The sequence below is a fragment of the Colobus angolensis genome, unplaced genomic scaffold, assembly GCF_000951035.1.
Source record: "Colobus angolensis palliatus isolate OR3802 unplaced genomic scaffold, Cang.pa_1.0 Scaffold63, whole genome shotgun sequence".
NCBI lineage: Eukaryota > Metazoa > Chordata > Mammalia > Primates > Cercopithecidae > Colobus > Colobus angolensis.
This window is the reverse complement of record NW_012119932.1, coordinates 4,868,019-4,890,317: the sequence shown is the minus strand read 5'-3', so window position 1 is coordinate 4,890,317 and position 22,299 is coordinate 4,868,019. Positions and strand designations below refer to the sequence as shown.

General features: G+C 39.8%; 1 protein-coding gene across 1 annotated transcript in view; it reads right to left on the bottom strand.

The window, feature by feature from the left end:
- Positions 1-22,299, bottom strand: part of DNAJC1 (DnaJ (Hsp40) homolog, subfamily C, member 1) — a 254,995-nt gene that overhangs the window by 8,434 nt on the left and 224,262 nt on the right. Inside the window, exon 10 of the mRNA XM_011963855.1 lies at positions 1,970-2,018. Within this exon, the coding sequence (XP_011819245.1) occupies positions 1,970-2,018 (49 nt within the window). The remainder of the gene's footprint in view (positions 1-1,969; positions 2,019-22,299) is intronic.

Sequence of the window (22,299 nt, the reverse complement as noted above, 5' to 3'; positions counted from 1 at the left end):
AAAAGTCTGAAGAAATATCTCTCTCAAAATAACAACAATTGGTAGGTTACATGTGATTATTTTCTTCCTTTTGTTTATCTGTATTTTTTTGAGTTTCTATTGGCAAACATTTCTTTCCATACTCACTAAAGCAACTCTCTTAAGAAATAGCTGAATACTTCCATCTGGGTGTGTTCTTATCTGTAGAAGGTCCTTTTCCCCTGTGCTAGCCTATTAAGCCAGCTGTGTTTTCTAAACCATCCATTTCAAACTCTTTGAGAGGCAACCCAAATTTTAGGAACCAATTTTAGAGTATCTAATAATACTTCAGAAGCACAGCTTTGTGGCTTAAATGGATCACACTGCTTACGGATTCTTTGTTAATTTGTGAACATAATCAGAAGAAATACTTTTATTTCAAAATCCTTTGGCTTCTTAAAGGCTATTAAAAAACAAAACACAGAATTTAATGAATATATTTGTGACAACGACCTTATGGTGCTTTTAGAGAGTCACAGGATGCTTGGATGTGGCCAAATATCACATCGGATTTGCTTCTTTTCCTCTCTGACCTAATGCTGGATCTGCTCTCTGCTCAAAGCTGCTTCTGGTACCTTTTCTCAGCCACAACTGTTGGTTGCCTCAGAGATGCACTTAAATATTCAACTCCACATTTCCTGTTTTCTTCATACTTCTGACCCCCCTCCACCAAAGCTCCAGGAAGATCTATGTCAGTTCCTTACTCTGAGATGCGCTGCCTTTTCAATGGTATGATTTTGGAGAATGTCTTGAAGTAGACTTCTGTCATGTAACATTCCATTGCCCCGCCTCTGCCTCCATGCCCACAGAAATGACTTCATTGGCAGAAAAAGAAATCCAGAAAGGTTCTCTTTGCTAAAGCCTGGAGAACTCCAAGTTGAATTCTTTTTTAAAAATTATTTTATTTTTACATTTATTTTTCAGAAATGGGGGTCTCACTATGTTGCCCAGGCTGGTTTTGAACTCCTGGGCTCAAGTGATCCTCCCGCCTCGGCCTCTAGAGTAGTTGAAACAAGAGCTGTGCCACCATGCCCAGCTGGGATGGCTTTTTGAGATCTCTGGGTTTGCTAATCGTTGGCTTGTTCATCTGCATTACTCTCTCTGGCACCTGTATTCGAGTTAGGTTGGAAAGTTTCTGAGGCATGTTCTTACTTCCTGGTTCTAAGCAAAGAATATGGAGACTCTAACAAAATTCCAGTTAATCTTGGAGGAAACTGATTTTAAGAAACATAAATGCGGCCAAGCATGATGGCTCACACCTGTAATCCCAGCAATTTGGAACGCCGAGGTGGGAGGATCAAGAGGTCAGGAGTTCAAGACCAGCCTGGCCAAGATGGTGAAACCCCGTCTCTGCTAAAAATACAAAAATCTGTCAGGTGCAGTGGTGGGCACACATAATCCCAGCTACTCCAGAGGCTGAGGCAGGAGAATCGCTTGAATCCGGGGGAGGCAGAGGTTGCAGTGAGCCGAGATTGTGCCACTGCACTCTAGCCTGGGCAATAGAGCAAGACTCCGTCTTAAAAAAAAAAACAAAAAAAACAACAACACATAAATGCTTGGGAAAGCTGTTTGTCATCTATCCCAAAGGGTAGCTCTGCAAGTGCGGCAGTGACAGGGGTGGACAGTACAGGGAAACAGTGTGCACATAGCATTTGCGTGGTGTGTAGACGGGCTTTCTCCTGTGTTTTCCGTCCCCAAAAATTGAACTAGAGAAGACGATCTGTATACTTCTTTAACCTTATTAATTAAATACATCTTCTCGGCACCAGAATATGCAGGGATGGACTGGCTTGCTGGTGCCCATATTTCAACCCCTTTTGGAGATGCAACCAGATTTAGAGTTCATTAGGCAAAACTTCTAGACCTTTGTATTTAAAGAAGTTATTATAAAAAGGGATTAATTTAGAAGAAATCACTTTAGATTAATGAGATAGAAGAAGTATGAACTCACCTGGGGAGCAGGTCACTGAATCCTTCAGTTGCTTGGCTTTGGTTGTCACCTGTTTCAAAACATAAAAGCAAAAATCTTACTTTCCATGTACCTACTGTCGGCTGAGTGAAACTATTCCATGTAAGCTCCATGTGAATGAACAGGGTTCACTGGATCTCAGGCCTGAAAGACCCTCAGTCATCTGTCCCATCCATTAATGTAATTAACAAGAAAACTGAGGCCCAGAGAGATTAAATGGATTGCTCCAAAACACCCATCTACTCAGCAGCAGAATCAGGACAAGAACTCACATACCTGGACTCCTTCTAGTTCAATGACAGTTCCGTTATACAAGGCTGCCTCTTAAAAGATACTACTTTCAAGGCCAGGCATGGTGGCTCATGCCTGTTATCCTAGCACTTTGGGACACCAAGGCAGCTGGATCAGTTGAGGTCAGTAGTTCAAGATCAGCCTGTCCAACATGGTGAAATCCCATTTCCATTAAAATATAAAAAGTAGCTGGGCAAGATGGTGGGTGCCTGTAATCCCAGCTACTCCGGAGCTGAGGCAGGAGAATCGCTTGAACCCAGGAGGCGGAGGTTGCAGTGAGCTGAGATCGCACCACTGCACTCCAGCCTGGGCATCGGAGTGAGACCCTGTCTCAAAAAAAAAAAAAAAAAAGATACTACTTTCATTATGCAAACAGGTCATTTTTTAAACCTAGAATTTCCAGAAATTGAATATCTTTCTTCACTGGAGAATATTCTACCACTGAGTATTGCAATCAGTGGGGAAAATGACATTTATGCTAATGGTGTTATAAGATAAAAGTCCTTCCTTTCTGCAATCTGGAAGGAAACCCTAAGAGCATCTGAGATTTGACACTGGAGGAAGAATCTGTTGGTGGAGTGGGGCAGCTGCACCCAAGAACCATGATACCTTTACACATATGAGTGTGGATCCACAGAAAGAATTTGGTCTAGTGGTAATTTTTTTTTCTTCATATAAATGGCATTGTATTTGTTTTTTTTTTTTTGAGGCGGAGTCTCGCTCTGTCGCCCGGACTGGAGTGCACTGGCCGGATCTCAGCTCACTGCAAGCTCCGCCTCCCGGGTTTTACGCCATTCTCCTGCCTCAACCTCCCGAGTAGCTGGGACTACAGGCGCCCGCCACCTCGCCTGGCTAGTTTTTGTATTTTTAGTAGAGACGGGGTTTCACCGTGTTAGCCAGGATGGTCTCGATCTCCTGACCTCGTGATCCGCCCGTCTCGGCCTCCCAAAGTGCTGGGATTACAGGCTTGAGCCACCGCGCCCGGCCCATATAAATGGTATTGTATTTCATGTCTCATTCTATAGCTTGCTCTTTCTTCATTTAACAATGTCTTTGAGATCTACATATAGATTTGCTTTATTTTTGTTTTATCTTCTCTTTCTCTGTCAACTTATTTTGTTTGTTTGTTTGTTTGTTTTTAAAGAGATGTTTCTATGTTGCAGTCTTGCTATGTGGCCCAGAATGGCCTGTAAGTCCTAGGCTCAAATGATCCTCCCACCTCAGCCTCCTGAGTAGCTGGGACTACAGGCATGAGCCACTGCACTTGGCTTTCTTTTTTTAAATTGAAATAAAATTTACAGAGTATAATGTGCAGACTTTAAACGTGCAATCTGATGAGTTTTGACCAAAAATCTCTGCCTGTATAACCAACATCATAATCAAACTATAGAACATTGACTGGGCACGGTGGCTCATGCCTGTAATCCCAGCACTTTGGGAGGCCGAGGCAGGCAGATCACTTGAGGTCACGAGTTTGAGACCAGCCTGGTCAATATAGCAAAACCCTGTCTCTACTAAAAATACAAAAATTATCCAGGCATGATGGCATATGCCTGTAATCCCAGCTATTTGGGAGGCTGAGGCAGCAGAATTGCTTGAACCCAGGAGGTGGAGGTTGCAGTGAGCTGAGAACGCGTCACTGCACTCCAGCCTGGGTGACAGAGCCAGACTCCATCTAAAAAAAAATAAAATAAAATAAATAAAAAAAATTACAGAACATTCCTATTACTCCAGAAAGTTCCCTTCTGCCCTTAATGCAATCTCTATCCTGCCACAGATAACCACTGTTCTGACTTCAATTGTATATTTTTAAAAAATATGGGGTTAAAGTTATTAATTTTTTTCAAATGAATAGTTAATTGCCCTAATACACTTATCTAACAAGCCATACTTTCCATTTACTTAAAATATGAATTTCATTAAAATTATGTTCGGCTGTATACATGTGCTATTATATTTTTCTATATTTCTCTATCCCATTAATCCATGTATATTCTTGAACCAACACTTCATGGCTTTAATGCAATTTGAAAGTAAAACGTCAGAAAGCATGATCATTGAGAGCCAAGAGTCAGGCAGATCTGCTCTTCAATCTCAGCTGGTTCCACCTCTCAGCTGGGTAACGGACAGCAATTGTCCATCCTTTCTCTGTTTCATATATTACCCTCTGTAATGTGTGGACACCATTTGCCTCTTATGGATGTTTTCAGTTTGAAACAAACCCTTAGCATGATACCTGGCAGACAGTAAAGGCTCAGTAAATATTACCTGTTACAACTGAAATAGATCATTTGTTTTCCATTCATACAAAGAACGAATTAGAACATTTAAAGCTGCTTGGAAACACTTTTCAATTTTGTTCCCTATCTTCCACTCTCTCTACAGATGACCTTGCTTCTTATTTAATGTAAGCAAACTGAACTTACCCAACATGAGCTTCCTTGACTTCTGAATTTCCCAGCTCAAAAATTTGCTTGCCCCACCACATATCCATCCCTTCTTTATCCTAATTCAAAGAAATAAATGCATTCCTTCCCCTTGAGGCTAAATCTGCCCCTTGAATCCTCACAGAACTATGCGCCATCAGTTATTTGCTTTTATCTTCAACTTCTCCCTGTCCATCAGATACATCCCATAAACCTTCAAACTTAGCTCAAGTAGTCTACTCTAAAAGACAATCTTCCCTTGACCTTATCTTTTCTATTCTACTTGGCATTCATGAGAGTATCTCCCAGTTTTCCTTCTTTCTCTGAATGTTCCTCCACTGGCCTCTCCTATATACTCCTGCCTCTTGTTCCCTAATAGAAGTGTTCCTCAACATTCTGCCCATGTTCTTTCCACTTTCTACTCTGGTATTTCATCCCATCTATTCAACAATACTTTAGAAAAGAAATGATTAACCTATGTCTCTGGCCCTGACTTCTACCTTGGAATGCCAGTCTCACAGAAATTGACCATGCAACAACGGATCCTCGGATCTGAAAGAGACTTCACCTATGTAACATTAAGCTTACTAGGTACTGTTCTAAATAAGTTTTGTGTGTATACATATTCCTCATAGTAGTGATATTAGGTAGGCATAAAACTGTTATCCTGATTTTACAGAATCTGAGGCCTAGGGAGAATAAATAATATATCCAAGTTAAACAGTTACTGAGAAGCTAAAACCAGACAAGCAGGGATCTAAAATTTCTGCTCTCAATCACTATAACATAATCACCTTTTAAATCCAAATCTTTCATTTTATAGAAGAAAAAACAAGCCAAGTGCTCTTTCTGCTATACTACATGGCTTTACTTTCTAACTGCCATTAAATCTCTTAGAGATCTCCTAGTTCCTGAAACTAAACAATGCAAAACTAAACTCATCAGTTTTTCTAATAAAACAACTTCTCTGCTTTTCCTCCATTGCTTAATAGTTTTATCACCCAAGTCACTTAGGCTCAAAATCTAACAGTCCATTTTTGGACTTTTCTCTCCTTCCCCAACCAGTTGCTTCACAGTATCAATTCCATTTGTTCCCTACTCTCTCAGACCTCCACCACCTGCACCAGTCCTTCATTCTCACTTGACCAAACTAATATAACACCTTCTAACAGGTCCCTAACTTAATTAATAGTTAATAATTAATGACTGATACTGAGCATTTTTTTAATGCATTTATTGGACTTTTGTATATCTTTCTTGGAGGAATATCTATTCATATCCTGTATCCATTGCTTATGTAGGTCATTTAATTTTTTATTATTGAGTTGTAAGATTATTTTTTTCTTCTTTTTTTTTTTTTTTGAGATGGAGTCTAGCTCTGTCGCCCAGGCTGAAGTGCAATGGCACGATCTCAGCTCACTGCAGCCTCCACCTCCCAGGTGCAAGTGATTCTCCCACCTCAGCCTCGCAAATAACTGGGACTACAGGCATGTGCCACCACGCCCGGCTGATATTTTGTATTTTCAGTAGAGATGGGGTTTCACCATGTTGGTTAGGCTGGTCTCAAACTCCTGACCTGAGGTGATCCGCCTGCCTCGGCCTCCCAAAGTGCTGGGATTACAGGCTTGAGCCACCATGCCTGGCCAGAGTTGTGAGATTCTTGATGTGCTCTGGGTACACGTACTTTTATCAGACATAAGATGTGCAAATAAGTTCTCCCACTCTTTGGGTTGCCGTTTCACTTTCTTGATGGTGTCCTTTGACTCACAAAAGTTTTTAATTTTGCTGAGGTCCAATTTATCTATTTTTTTAATTCTGAAGTTTTTGGTTGCTTGTGCCTTTGGTGTCATATCTAAGAATCCCCTGCCAAATCTAAGGCCAGGAAGACTTAAGGGTTCCAAATTAAATGAGACTTTAATTTCTTTCAACAATGTTATATAGTTTTCAAAGTTAAAGTTTTTCACTTCTTTTGTTTAATTTATTCCTAAGTATTTTATTCTTTTTGATGCAATTATGAATGTAATTATTAATTCCATTTTCAGGTTGTTCACTGTAAATGCATAAAAAATAAAACTGATTTTTGTAATATTGCTATGTATCCTGCAACCTTGCTTAACTCATTTATTAGCTCCAATGTTTTTTTTAGTGCACTTCTCAAGATTTTCTACATATAAAATCATGCCATCTGCAAATAGATAATTTTACTTCTTTTTTTCCATCTTATTTCTTTTTCTTGACTAACTGCCCTGGCTAAGACTTCAGTACAATGCTGAATAGAAGCAGCAAGAGCAGACATCCTTATTTTGTTCCTGATCTTAGCAGGAAAGCATTCTTTCACCAGTAAACATGGCGTTGTGGGTTTTTAGTAGATGCTCTTTTATCTGGTTGAGGTACTTCTTTTTTATTGCTAGTCTGCTGAGTGTTTTTACAGTGCAAGGGTGTTGGATTTTGCCAAACACTTTTTTTTTTTTTTTTTTTTTGAGACACAGTCTCGCTCTGTTGCCCAGGCTGGAGTGCAATGGCACGATCTCGGCTCACTGCAACCTCTGCCTCTGGATTCAAGTGCTTCTCCTGCCTCAGCCTCCCGAGTAGCTGGGATTACAGTTACGCACCACCACACCTGGCTATTTTTCGTATTTTTAGTAGAGATGGGGTTTCGCCACGTTGGCCACACTGATCCTGAACTGCGGACCTCAGGTGATCAGCCTGCCCTGGCCTCCCAAAGTGTTGGTACTACAGGTGGGAACCACCGAGTCTGGCTCAAACCCTTCTCTTGAGATGATCGTGTGATACTGCTTTTTATTCTGCTGACATGAAGTATTTACATTACTTGATCTTGAGATGTTTAACCAACCTTGCGTTCCATGGTTGATCAGGGTGATTTTTTTTTTTTTTTTTTTTTTTTAGACAAATCTTCACCCAGCCTGAAGTACAGTGATGTGATCAAAGCTCACTGCATCCTCCAATTCCTGGGCTCAAGGGATTCTCCCTGCTTAGCCTCCTGAGGAGCTGCAACTACAGGTACAGACCACCATGCCTAGCATCATGGTGATAATTCTTTTTATAAGCTGCCGAATTCAGTTTGGTGGTATTTGTCAGTATTTGTTTGCATCCATATTTATAAAAATATTGGTCTGTAGTTTTCTTGTGATGTCTTTGGTTTTGCATCAATGCAATACTGCCATCATAAAATGAGCTGAGAGATATTTACCCCTCTTCTTTTTTTTTTTTTTTTGAGAGGACTGGAATTCTTTAAATGTCTGGTAGAATTCAATGGTGAAACTATCTGGACTTGGACTTTTCATTGTGTATAGGTTTTGGATAACTAATTCAATCTTTTTACTAATTATAACTCTATCTATTAAAATAGTCTGTTTCTGATTCAGTTGTAGCAGTTTGTGTCTTTCTAGGAATTTATCTATTTCACTTCTATTAGAAAAATAGCCATCTAATTTCTTGACATTCATTTATTCATGGGTGTATTCCTTCATAATCCTTTTTATTTATATAAGATTGGCAGTAATATCCTTTTTTTCCCACTTTTGACTGTAGAAATCTGAGTCCTTTCTCTTTTTTTCTTGGTTAATCTTACTTAAATTAAATGCATGTTTATTTTCTTGATATTTTCCAAGAATCAGCTTTTGGTTTCACTGATTTTCTCTATTTCTTTCATTTCTGCTTGTATTAGTCTGTTCTTGCATTGCTATAAAGAAATGCCTGAGACTGTGTAATTTCTAAAGAAAAGAGACTGAATTGGCTCATGGTTTCACAAGCTGTACGGGAAGCACGGCAGCCAGCATCTGCTTGGCTTCTGGGGAAGCCTCAGGAAACTTACAATCATGGCAGAAGGCAAAGTAGGAGACAGCACTTCACATGGCCAGAGCAGGAGGAACAGAGAGTGAGGGGGAGATGGTGCATACTTTTAAACAACCAGATCTTGTGAGACCTCTATCAGGAGAACAGCACCAAAGGGGGAAATTCAACCCATGATCCAATCACTTCCCACAAGGCCCCACCTCCAACACTGGGGATTACAGTTTAATATAGAATTGGTGGAGACATAGAACCAAACCATATCACTGCACTTTTTTTTTTGTTATTTCCTTTTTTCTGTGTGCTTTAGGTATAGTTTTCTCTTTTTCTAGGATCTTAAGGTGGAAAGATTAATGATTTGAGATCTTTCTTCTTTCTTACATAGGCATTTATAGCTATAAATCTCCCTCTAAGAAGTGTGCTAGCTGCATTCCTTGAGTCTTGGTATATCATGTCTTAATTTCATTCATCTCTGATAATTTTCCAATTTTCCTCATGATTTCTTCCATGATCCACTGATTATTTAGGATTGTGTTAATTCCCAAACATCTTTTGATTTGCTCAGATTTTTTTTCCCGATACTGATTTCTAATATCATTCCACTAGAATTAAAGAACATACTGTGTGGCCGGGCGCGGTGGCTCAAGCCTGTAATCCCAGCACTTTGGGAGGCCGAGACGGGCGGATCACAAGGTCAGGAGATCGAGACCATCCTGGCTAATACGGTGAAACCCCGTCTCTACTAAAGAATACAAAAAACTAGCCGGGCGACGAGGCGGGCGCCTGTAGTCCCAGCTACTTGGGAGGCGGAGGCATGAGAATGGCGTAAACCTGGGAGGCGGAGCTTGCAGTGAGCTGAGATCCGGCCACCGCACTCCAGCCTGGGCGACAGAGCCTGACTCCATCTCAAAAAAAAAAAAAAAACATACTGTGTATTATTTCTATCCTTTTAAACTTATTGATATTTGTTGATGTCCTAGCATATAGTCTATTCTGGACAATGTTCCATGTGTAAAGAAAAATGTATATTCTATTGTTAGATGGTGTGTTTTAGAAATATGTTAGATGAAAGGGAGGTATTGAAATTTCCAACCATTATTGTTTAACTGTCCATCTCTTCCTTCAATTCTGTCAGTTTTTGCATCATGTATTTTGGTGTTCTGTTATCAGGCGCATATATATTTACAATTGTTATATCTTCCTAAATCGGCCTTTTTATAAATGTCCCTCCCTCCTTAGTAATTTTTTTTTTTTTGCTTTAAAGATTACTAGAGGACATACAAAGATGTATAAAGATACAGAATATATTGCATTTTACCTAAATAATAAATCAAGCACAAGAGCATAATTCTAAGAAAAGCTTATGATTTATCTTGTAGAATTTAAATTTTTCTTTTTCTTTTTTTTTTTTTTTTGAGATGGAGTCTTGCTCATCACCCAGGCTGGAGCGCAGTGGCGTGATCTCGGCTCACTGCAAGCTCCGCCTCCCGGGTTCACGCTATTCTCCTGTCTCAGCCTCCCGAGTAGCTGGAACTACAGGCGTCTGCCAACGCGCCCAGCTAATTTTTTGTATTTTTAGCAGAGACGGGGTTTCACTGTCTTAGCCAGGATGGTCTCGATCTCCTGACCTTGTGATCCGCCTGCCTTGACCTCCCAAAGTGCTGGGATTACAGGCGTGAGCCACCGCGCCCGGCCAGAATTTAAATTTTTCTCTGCTTCCTGCCTGGATCCGTATACGCGTTGTGACATATATGGTCACACAAGGAATTCATATAAATTTTTCATTTGAGGTCAACTGGCAAAGTCACAAATACATGTGACCTCAGAATCTCATAACTTGAGATTCATATAACTCTCTAACATCTTAAAGTCATGCTACAGCCTTTCATATACATTTTTTATCTTATATGAATAACTAATATATTAAACATATTAATGTATGTTCTTATAGCCAAATGGATCCCTAACATCAGAATCCTGCCCAGTAAACACATTCTAATGGCACGTGGGGATGAATTACCTTACAGAATCATTCACCTAGCATTGATATTCTAGTATTAGAACATAGCCTTGACTGACTTAAGGTTTCCTGATACATAGTCAAGAACAAGCTTCCTGTTTCTACAGAGTCATGGACTCAGTTTGAGAATAGGGTCGCCTTATACTGGTAGTAGATTCTGAATACAGCATCTATCACAATTTAGCTTATCCATCACACATAATCTAAGTCCTTCAGATCATTACTGTCAACTAATGGAAACGATGTGATGCTGCTATTGTCATTTTGGGGCCATACCTTTTTTTTCCTCACTTAAAAGGCCAACTTAGAACTTATAACAGGTTCATTAGACAGAGGCAAAGCACAGTCGATTTTCCAATTCTGTGTGGTTCAATGTTAATATTCAAGTTACTCTGCAAAGTCTACATCTCCTGCTGTCATAAGACAGTTTCATAAAAATGATAACTGCAAGTGACTTTTTTTTTTGTTTTTTGAGAATCTCCCTTTTCACTAGTTTTTGTCTTGGGAAGAGCCATATACATGGTGGATGATGGCAAAATATTTTTGTTTGGGGGCAAGTTTGGCATCTTCAAATGATCATTTATGATTCCAGGTAGATAAAGAAGCTTCCAGGTAAGTAGTGGTCTAATATAAAGCTCAATGCCAGGGTGACTCAGTAAGATAGTAAATCACTTTGGGAAAGTAAATTCATCTTTCCATGACCATGGTCATCATCAAATTTATTTCTCTCCTTTAGAGCTGAAAGACTTTCAGTAAAATGGGTACCAATTTACTCTCAAAATGTTTAGTGTTTATTTTCTCAGACAGTATGTAATAAATTTTTCAGCTAGTCATTCTCTTTTTATATCATGTGCAGTTTCAGAAGATATGGGACTTTTTATAGCCTCTTCTTGGGAGAAGACATTTATTCCTATATAGGTTTCACACAGATGAGGCCTCCACCTTCTTCTTTGGTATCCGAGGAACTAATATTGTGGGCTACTGGCTTGGGTAGGCTTTTGGACAATCCAAAGTGTATTAATAGTCATATGGATTGTAACTGTGGTGGAGTATGTTTCACCACATTGTGATTCCAAGCAGAAAACACTTTCTAACTCCTCTTCGTAATGCCCAAATTTATCTCTAAAATGCTTATGAAATTGGGGTCCTATGGTCTAAGTTTGTGACTTACGACAGGTAAGAGTACAGTGAACGAAAAAAAACTAAAATAGGTTGCATTCCCTCTAGTAAAAACAGATGAAATTAACAGAAAATTAAATCAGCAAAATGAAAACTATAGTTCACAAGCCAGAGCTAGGATCAGTTAACAGTTATGTGGTTACATATTTCTGTTCAATATAAAGAAGAATTTTCCAATTTTCTGAGCTATATAAAGTATATGTTCACATTTCCGGCATCTTCAGGTAACTCATAAAATAAGTACTGAATCTGGAAAATAACCTTAAGTCATATTTTTCAAATTCTGGCTGTCAGTGATATTTTAAGTATTACTCTAGTAACAAAAATTATGTAACTGTGAAGTTCATGATTTTCATTTGTTAAATTTACTCTTGGTCAACTTTCCACTTGAATTTAGCCCTCATTACAAGTCAGAACTACTACAGCGTTCAAACACAAAGCATGTTCTGTTACCTGAACATTAAATAAACCACTCTGAAAAACTACTTTTTTTCTCCTCTCCCTTCTCCTCCTAAATAAGCCACCTGAAAAATGTTTCCAACTGGTAGAAAGCAGTGGTGCTCATTCTTGTTATTTCTCTAATGTCTTTAAACTTTTCTGTGGATTATCTGTCTAGATAGAAAAATATGAGATAATTGTGTTCATCTTAACTTTTAAAAGAGAAGGTCTTTCATTAACTGATTACCTCTATAAGCAATGTGGATAGCCATTTCCCGGGAGAAAACACGCAAAAAGACAATTGTGTGGTTTTGCAGATACTGTTACTCTACTAGTGAACACCGTAACAACATAATACATATTCACCCATATTATTCTCTTTTTAATGGTTTCCCCAAATTTTAAGACATGGAGGCAATTTTAAATTGCATTAACATGTAATAGCTCAGGTATCACCATTCTATTGACTTGCTGCATTCTTAACTATACATAAGAAGATGTTATATATAATTCAGAGTAATAAATAAATCCTTACTAGGCAGTATGATAACATCACCAGACCACAGACTATACTATGAGCTAAACCAGTTCTTTTATGATTATCATTCATAGTATTCAAAGTGTACGTGATTATTACTAGTAAATTAGATACAGGGTTTAAAGTAGATACTATCCTTTTGGTAAGATATAGGGCTCTGATGAGTGAGTACAAATTACAGATTCAGTATTTTTTCTAGTATTCTAGTAACAAAGAACACTTAATAGGATCCAAGACTATATAAGAATCTTAAATAGGAGATATGGAAAGAAATGGCTTATTGTAATCTGCAAATATGCTTTGCTTTAATGAGTCACTAAAGAAGATGAAAAAGTGTTCCATTAGAGCTTAATGAGTCCTTGAATATTTCTGTGGTTCAAATATTCAAAAGGATACCTGTGAGAGTCACTGCTTGCAGAATCCCTTAGGAGCATAGCCACATAAACTGGCCAGTCTCTCAGGACATGAAATACCTTGCTCTCACATTTATTCCCTTTTAGCCCAGCACCCTCAGGCAACCAAGTGATTTCACTTTGAAGATATTATCAGATCAAGGTATGACAAAGAACAGTGCTGCCACATATGCAGGGTTTGAAATCATGTTTTTGCTAAACCAAAAGGGCAACATGGCGTAAGAAAGAGTCAGAATGGTCTGAGTTCTAGGCCCGGGCTGACAATAACCAGTTTTGTGGCCTTCTTTCTCTTTTTAAAACTCACATCTGTAACAAAATGATAATGTGATTTACAATTGCATAATGGTTCATTCCTATTAACAAAGTATTTTCATAAGACTGTCATATTTCATCCCCCAACTACCTTGTAAAATTGATATCACAGGCTGGGCACAGTGGCTCATGCCTGTAATCCCAGTACTTTGGGAGTTCAAGGCGGGTGGATCATCTGAGGTTAGGCATTCAAGACCAGCCTGGCCAACATGGCAAAACCACGTCTCTATTAAAAAATACAAAAATTAGCTGGGCGTGGTAGTGTACACCTGTAGTCCCAGCTACTTGAGAGGCTGTGGCATGAGAATTGCCTGAACCTGGGAGGCGGAGGTTGCAGTGAGCCAAGATGGCACCACACCACTGCACTCTAGCCTGGACAACAGAGTGAGACTCCGTCTCAATAAAGAAAAAAAAAATGCTGATATTACAGATGAAAAAACTGACTGAAGCTCAGAGTGATCTGAGGACCTGCAAAGTCATATACTTAAAGGAAACCTAAGGCAGGTTTCCTTTTAAATCCTGTTTTCTTCCCACTTTACATCTTTGTCCATAAAACAAAAGGATTGCATTCATGATTTCCTTTTACTTCAAATATTGTATGGTTCACTGGATGTCACATTATTAATGAAATATCCCAAATACCAAAGATTTATTAAGTATTCACTTAGTACATCACTGTACTGAGAATGGTAGTTTGTACATGCAAAGTATTATCCTATCTGTTTCAAGAGGCTTACAATTGGGCTATTTACTTGCATATTCATTCAAGACACTGCAGATTAATTAGAACTGTGCTTATAAGAAAAAAAAAATCAGCTTCTTGCTTTAAAAAAGTCTTATTTATAAATCAATATTGGCCAAAGTAAGGAAACAGCAATCCAAACAGGCTTGCACACCGACAATTTGAGGGTCTGGCCTCATGTCTCAAGAAAGAGGCCAATTCTGTACTCTTAAGCTGCATTACTGCCAATTTCCCATTGTGTGGAGGCAGCCAGGATGCAAGCCCTTTGTACTTCAATTTCCCCACTGTTCATCAGATGTATCTGCCAGTGATATCTGTCACCCTACTAATTTGCAAGGATTGAAAGAATCCAGCAGGCTTGGTAGGTATCTCGTTCCTCTCTCTCAACTATTGCCTTTGCTCCTCTTCAAGGTGTGTCCTCTGTAGAAGAAGAAAACTGAAGGAGGATATCCTCTGGTCCAAGGCCTGCAAGTATTTGTTACTCCTTTACCAGAACATTTACTCCATGTCCTTTGACAGGGGAAAGTAGGCAGTCAAAAATACAACAAAATTCTAGAGATGGCTCTAGAATTCCTTTGAAAAATAAAACCGTCTTTGTTGAAGGGATAGTCTGGCAAGTGTTCCAAGTGGAAGCTGAATGCTCTCCCTGCCCCCCTGGGCCTAGATAGCAACTGCCATCTAGGACATCAGAGGAAAAGGCAAAGTACTCTGTAGAATACAGGAAAGAACTTGGAGTCCAGGTTGAGGGTTAATCTAGAAGAGGGAAAGTGACAGGAAATGGAAGGCAGAGGAAGGTGAAAAAAGAAAAGGGAGAAGGGGAAGGGAGAAAAGCAACTGGAAATAGTATGACTAAGAAGGGCACTGGACCACAGTGATATCTATAACTAGTATGTAATGTGTGGATTTTAAATTGTTTGTTATAAAGCGTTCCTCCATTTCCTCTATAAGATCACTAGGAATGTCGATCACTGTGTAAACTTCAAGCTCCATTTAACCTACATCCACTCCTGCTCATTAATGCTTTTGGATGAGTAGATTCTTTTTTGAGAAATTCACTGTCGTATAGTACAAAGGGGACACACTAGAATACAGGGGCGTGAGGCAAGAAGAGTGCACACCTTGGGAATTAACACACATAATGGGAATATTTTCAGATTTTTCATGGACTATAGAGTCGTCGGTGGTCTTAGCCCATTGGTTCTGGATCTCTAAGAGGCAGAGAGGTCCATCTGGCACCTGAGTTATAATATGATAAAGATAGTGGAAAAGAGTAATTCCAGATTGTACATTAGGTTGTTTACTATGTAAATTCAGGCATTTCATCTAACATTTGGGTGCCTTCAGATTTCCCACCCATAACAGTCTCTTGAAAATTCATTTCAGACATAATGATGAGGTTTTGATTTTTTTTTTTGAGAATTTTATTTTATTTTTTTAAATTTTTTATTATTATTATACTTTAAGTTCTAGGGTACATGTGCATAACATGCAGGTTTGTTACATATGTATACTTGTGCCATGTTGGTGTGCTGCACCCATCGAGGTTTTGATTTTAAAATGGGAATATATATATACATACATACATATATATATATATTTTTTTTTTTTTTTCTTTTTTTGAGATGGCGTCTCGCTCTGTCGCCCAGGCTGGAGTGCAGTGGCATGATCTCAGCTCACTGCAGCCTTCGCCTCCTGGGTTCAAGTGATTCTAACGCCTCAGCCTCCCGAGTGGCAGGCGTCTGCCACCACAGCGGCTAATTTTTGTATTTTTAGTAGAGACGGGGTTTCACCATGTTGGCCAGGCTGGTCTCGAACTCCTGATCTCAGGAGATCCACCTTGACCTCCCAAAGTGCCGGGATTGTAGGCATGAGCCACTGTGCCTGGACTAAAATGGGAATTTCTATCGATCCAATTACCTTCTATCCCTACTGGATATTGCTATTAATATTATTTTCTTGGTACTAATGAAAATTATAATCTTGTTTGTTGTATAACTACTCATTAAGCTGTTTTACATATTTATATTTTATAATAAAGGAGGAAGTACGTAATAAAATAGTATTAACAACCTTATGCCAATTTATTTCAAGATTTAGTTTAATGGGATACATTCCTAGAAAAATCAAATGTTCTAAAATTTACTCAGAAGAAACAGAGTCTTGGCTGGGTGTGGTAGCTCATGCCTGTAATTCCAGCATTTTTGGAGGCTTATGCGGGTGCATCACCTGAGGTCAGGAGTTTGAGACTAGCCTGGCCAACATGGTGAAACCTCATCTCTACTAGAAGTACAAAAATTACCCGGGCATGGTGGCGGGTACCTGTAGTCCCAGCTACTCAAGAGGCTGAGGCAGGAGAATTGCTTGAACCCAGGAGATGGAGGTTGCAGTGAGCCGAGATTGCACCACTGCACTCCAGCCTGGGCAACAGAGGGAGATCCCATCACAAAAAAAGAAAAAAGAAGAAGGAGAAGGAGGAAGGAGGGGAAGGAGAGGAAGAGAAAAAAGAAGAAAGAAGAAAAGAAGGAAGAGGAGGAGGAGAAGGAGAAGAAGAAGAAATAGAGTTATTTGGGGAGGTGACATCAGCAAGATGGCTGACTAGAGGCCCCTAGTGCTTGTCCCTTCCATAAAGACAGCCAAAAACAAAACAATGAATAAACCACTACATTTTAACAGAAATAGCCAAAGGAGAGTGCTGGAGCATGTCAAAGAAGTAACAGCAACCCTGGTGAGTGTAGAAACTCAGGACAGTCACATAAAGAACAGAAGGAAATGCCAGTCCTCTGCCACTCCATCCCCCAGCCAGGATCAGCTGGGAACCAGGTGGCCACTTTGGTCTTTGATGAAAAGGTAGGCAAGAGGATCCCAGCAGCCCCCACCAACACTTTAGACACCTACAGGCCTCACCACTGGGGTCGCTTGCAGTCCTCACAGGCACTAAGCCCAGCTGAGGGAGTTGCCAAGAAGCTGCACAGCTTTGCTTCCCCAGAGAAGTAGCCAATACTGTGTTCCTCCCACTGTGGCCTGCACAGTCACCATGCCACACCATCTTGGAACTGGAACTAATGCTGGAGAAGTCTTGCTCTGGGGGCTAGCAGTCATGGCACCCCTTCATCCCTGAGGCTAACCCCCCATCAAAGCACCTTTGCTCAGTGGTCTGACATCCCCAAGTGGCTCAGCTGTGAGTACCTTTCCCTGTGGAATCAAGCAGTGGTGGAACTGCCACCCCCCACCTCCCATCACCTTGGGCTGGAGCTTAAGCACCATTTCTCCCTCCTGAGGAAAGGGTGCTTTGACAGAACAGCTCCATTTACCTCTGTCAGCTGCGGCTGTGCTCTGCCCCTATAGGCCTGAGCTGGAACTGTGTACTGCCTTCACTGGAAAGAGGGCTTTGCTGGAGCCCTGCATCCATGGTGCCTGGGCTGCCTGGGCAGTCACACCCCTGTAGGCCAGAGCTATAGCAGCACGTTGCCCCCTAGGGAACTCATGCCTTGGCTGAGCTGAGAAGCTGTGCATCCCAGGGCTAACCTGATGTACTACCCTTTATCTCAGGGAAACAGCAGTGGCTAAGCTCAGATACCCTACCCTACAGGCCAAACAACTCCAGTACCCTGCTTCTCTGGAGTTGGACCAGCACCTTAGAGTCGGGGCTGTTAAGACACCTCCCTGTTTGGGGAGGAGTGTTATTGGTCTGCCATTTTCTGCCCCTCATGGTCCAAACGACAGCTATGCTCAGCCATTCTGGGCTACTTGCTGCCACTGCACTTGGACTCACAGAGACTGAAATACTGCTGAGCCCCACCATCCCAGATTGTAGAGTTACCACAACATGGTGCCTCACATCCAGCAACCTGAGTTGTCACTGAGCCCTACTGGTTCAGGCTCCTGAATCAAAGCCATATCCTGGCCTAGGCTCAAACCTCCAGAGCACACCTTCTTCCCCAGAGTCAGGCCAGAGCTGTGAACTGCTCCCCAGGGGTAGCATCACAGCTACAACCTGACCTCCTGGACATCAGCTGCTAGAAGGTGCCTCAGAGTCACAGATGCTAGCACTAAGAGCAACCTACATCCAACCCTGCCACAGAGAGCAAGCTTGCACCCCAAGACCCTGGTGTCATAATAAGGTTCATAAGACCCTGAGCTTAGGACTCCAGCCCCAGAGATGCTCTGAGCACCCACACCTGGAATTTAGCCACTGTGGCAGCTGCTTGTAGGCCATGCCAGATCTGACAGCAAGAGGGATCCCCCCGTGGCTAAGTTTCCCCACTGTGGGGAAGTTGAGAAAAGGACTCCAAAAGCCCCTGCTACCAAGGAATTAACAACCTATGCTACTGCTGCTGCCACAACCACAAATGTCTACAACCTAGACCACTGAGGCATTCACATTTACTACTAACGTTGAATATAGATGAAGAAGCTGCACAGAGACTATACCATTGCACCTACGTGGAAAGAGTTACCACCTCCTCCCCAACTGGTACTGTAAGACCCAGATGCAAGTTTTTCTCTACGTATGAAAGCCACTCTAGAAAGTTTGGAAGAGGCTATTGTTTCACAAGATGCACAGACATCAATACAGGGACATAAGAAATATGAAAATCAAGGAAATATGACATCACAAAAGGAACACGACTCTTCAATAACAAACCCTAATGACAAGGAAATCTATAAGTTGCCAGTATAGAAATTAAAAAGTAATGATTTTAAGGAAACTCACCAAGCTGTAAGAATGTACAGATAGATAATTCAACAAAACTAGGAAAAAAAAATCAAGATACAAATTAGAAATTCAAAAGAGATAAATATCATGAAAAAGAATCAAACAGAAATCCTGCAGTTGAAGAATTCAATGAATAAAATTAAAAATACAGCCAGGTGTAGTGGCTCATGCCTATAATCCCAGCATTTTGGGAGACCAAGGTGGGTGGATGTTCAAGCCAGGAGTTCAAGAGCAGCCTGGCCAACATGGTGAAACCTTGCCTCTACTAAAAACACAACAATTAGCCGGGCATGGTGGTGCATGCCTGTAATCCCAGCTACTTGGGAGGCTGAAGCATGAGAACTGCTTGAATCCAGGAGGTGGAGGTTGCAGTGAGCCGAGACTGACCCACTGCACTCCAACCTGGGCAACACAGCGAGACTTCGTCTTAAAAAAAAAAAAAAAAAAAAAAAATAAAGACAGCTTAAGTAGCAGACTTGATCTAACAGAAGAAAAAAAAAATCTCTGAGTGTGAACACAGGTCATTTGAAATTACCCAGTTAGAGGAAAAAAAAAATCAAAAAAGAGTAAAAAAAAAAAGCTTACAAGACTTATGAGACACCAGGAAGTGAGTAAGTGTTCATATTATGGAAGTTCCAGAAGAAGAAGACATGGAAAAAGGCATAAAAACACCTATTTAATCAAGTAATAGTTGAAAACTCCCCAAATCTGGGGCATCCAGAGACCCCCAAATAGATTCAACTCAAAAAGATCCTCCCAGAGGCACATTATAATCAAATTTTCAAAGTCAAAGACAAAGAGAAAATTCTAAAAATGGCAAGAGAAAAATGTCAAGTTACATTTAAGAGGATTCCCATTAGATTTCACTAGAGAAACACTGCAAGATACAAGAGAATGAATGAAATAATGTATTCAATGAACTGCCAAAAAAAAAAAAAGAGAAAAAAAAAACACCCACCAAAGAATAACATACCCAGCAAAACTATCTTTCAGAAAATAGAAAGAAAATCTTTCCCAGACTAAGAGAATTCATCACCACTACATTGGCCTTACAAGAAATGCTCAAGGAAGTCCTGCATCTGGCAGCAAAAAGATGATAACTACAATCATGAAAACATTCAGAAGTATAAAATTCACTGTTATAGCAAATAGACAAAGCAGAAAAAGGATTAAATCTTAATATTACAGAAAACCACCAAACCACAATGATAAGAGAGGAAGAAATGAAAAAAAAGATACCTAAAACAACAAGAAAACAATGAACACATAATGACAAGAGTAAGTCCTCATTTATCAATAATAACCTTGAATGTAAACAGATTAAATTCCTCACTTAAAAGATATAGACTGGCAGAATAAATTTTTAAAAATATGACCCACCTATACTATATGCTACATACAAGAAATTCACTTCACTTGTAAAGACACGTACAGACTGAAGGCAAAGGAAGAAAAACAGATACTCCATGCAAAACAAAAGTGAGAAGACATAGCTATATTTATATTATAAAACAGACTTTAAGTGAAAAGCTGCAAAAAGAGACAAAGAAGAAAAACAGATACTCCATGCAAAAGGAAAACAAAAGTGAGAAGACATAGCTATATTTATATTATATAAAACAGACTTTAAGTGAAAAGCTGCAAAAAGAGACAAAGAAGGTGATTGTATGATGATAAAAGGATCAATTTAGCACGATGTGAGTATATATGCACAGTTGTGAATATGTATGCACCCAATATTGGAGAACCCAGATACATAAAAACAAATATTGCCGGGCGCGGTGGCTCAAGCCTGTAATCCCAGCACTTTGGGAGGCCGAGACGGGCGGATCACGAGGTCAGGAGATCGAGACCATCCTGGCTAACACGGTGAAACCCCGTCTCTACTAAAAACTACAAAAAACTAGCCGGGCGAGGTGGCGGCGCCTGTAGTCCCAGCTACCTGGGAGGCTGAGGCAGGAGAATGGCATGAACCCGGGAGGCGGAGCTTGCAGTGAGCTGAGATCCGGCCACAGCACTCCAGCCTGGGTGACAGAGCGAGACTCCGTCTCAAAAAAAAAAAAAACAACAACAAAAAAAACAAATATTATTAGATCTAAAGGGAGAGATAGACTCCAATACAATAACAGTTGGGAACTTTGACACCCCACACTCAGCAGTGGACAGATCATTCAGACAGGATATCAACAACAAGAAAACACTGAATTTGAATAGCATCTTAGACCAAATGGAACTAACAAACATTTACAGAACACTATCCAATACAGCTACAGAATACACATTTTTCTCATCAGCTCATGGAACATTCTCCAGGATAGACCACATGTTACGCCACAAAACAAGTCTCAACAAATTTTTAAAGAGTAAAAATCATATCAAGTATCCTCTCTGACCACAATGAAACAAAACTAGAAATTAATACCAAGGGAACTTTCAAAATCATACAAATATATGAAAATTAAATGTGCTCCTGAACAACCAATTAGTCAATAAAAAAATTTAAAAGAAAATTAAAAACATTCTTGAAACACATGAAATTAAAAACACAACAAATCAAAATCTACTGAATACAGCAAAAGCAATATTAGAGGGAAGTTTATAGCCATAAACAAGGAGAAAGATTTCAAATAAATAACCTAATGATGCATTTCAAGGACTAGAAAAGCAAGAAACCAAACCCAAAGTTAGCAGAAAGAAAGGATTAATAGAGATCAGAGTAGAAATAAAATTGAAATCAAAAAACCATACCAAAGATCAATGAAACAAAAAGTTGATTTTGTGAAAAGATCAACAAAATTGATAAACCATCAGCTTAGAGTAACTGAAAGAAATGAAAAACATGGATAGTTCACCCATCATTAAAGAAATGAAATCTGTGGTAAAAAAAAAAAAATCTTCTTTGTAGAGAATATCAGCCACACTTTTATTACTCAAGCACTTTCAGAGCACAACCGCTGATGTGAATGAAATGAATATATCGCTAGAAATTACTAAAATTTAATCAAGAAGAAATAGAAAATCTGAATAGACCTACAATAACTTAAAAACAAATGAATTAGTAATTAAAAGTCTTCCCATAAGAAAAGCCAAGGCCTAGTTGGCTTCACTGGCGAATTCTATCAGATATTCAAAGAAGATATAACAGCAAATGTTCACAAGCTTTCAGAAATTAGGGGAGGAAGGAACACTTTCTACTCATTCTGTGAGGCTAGCATTACCCTGATATCAAAGCCAGGCAAAGACATCACAAGAAAACTATAGACCATTCGCTCTCATGAACACAGAAACAAAAATCCATAATAAATTATTAGCTAACCTTGGCCAGGTGCGGTGGCTTATGCCTGTAATCCCAGCACTTTGGGAGGCTGAGGCGGGTGGATCACTTGAGGTCAGGAGTTTGAGACCAGCCTGGCCAACATGGTG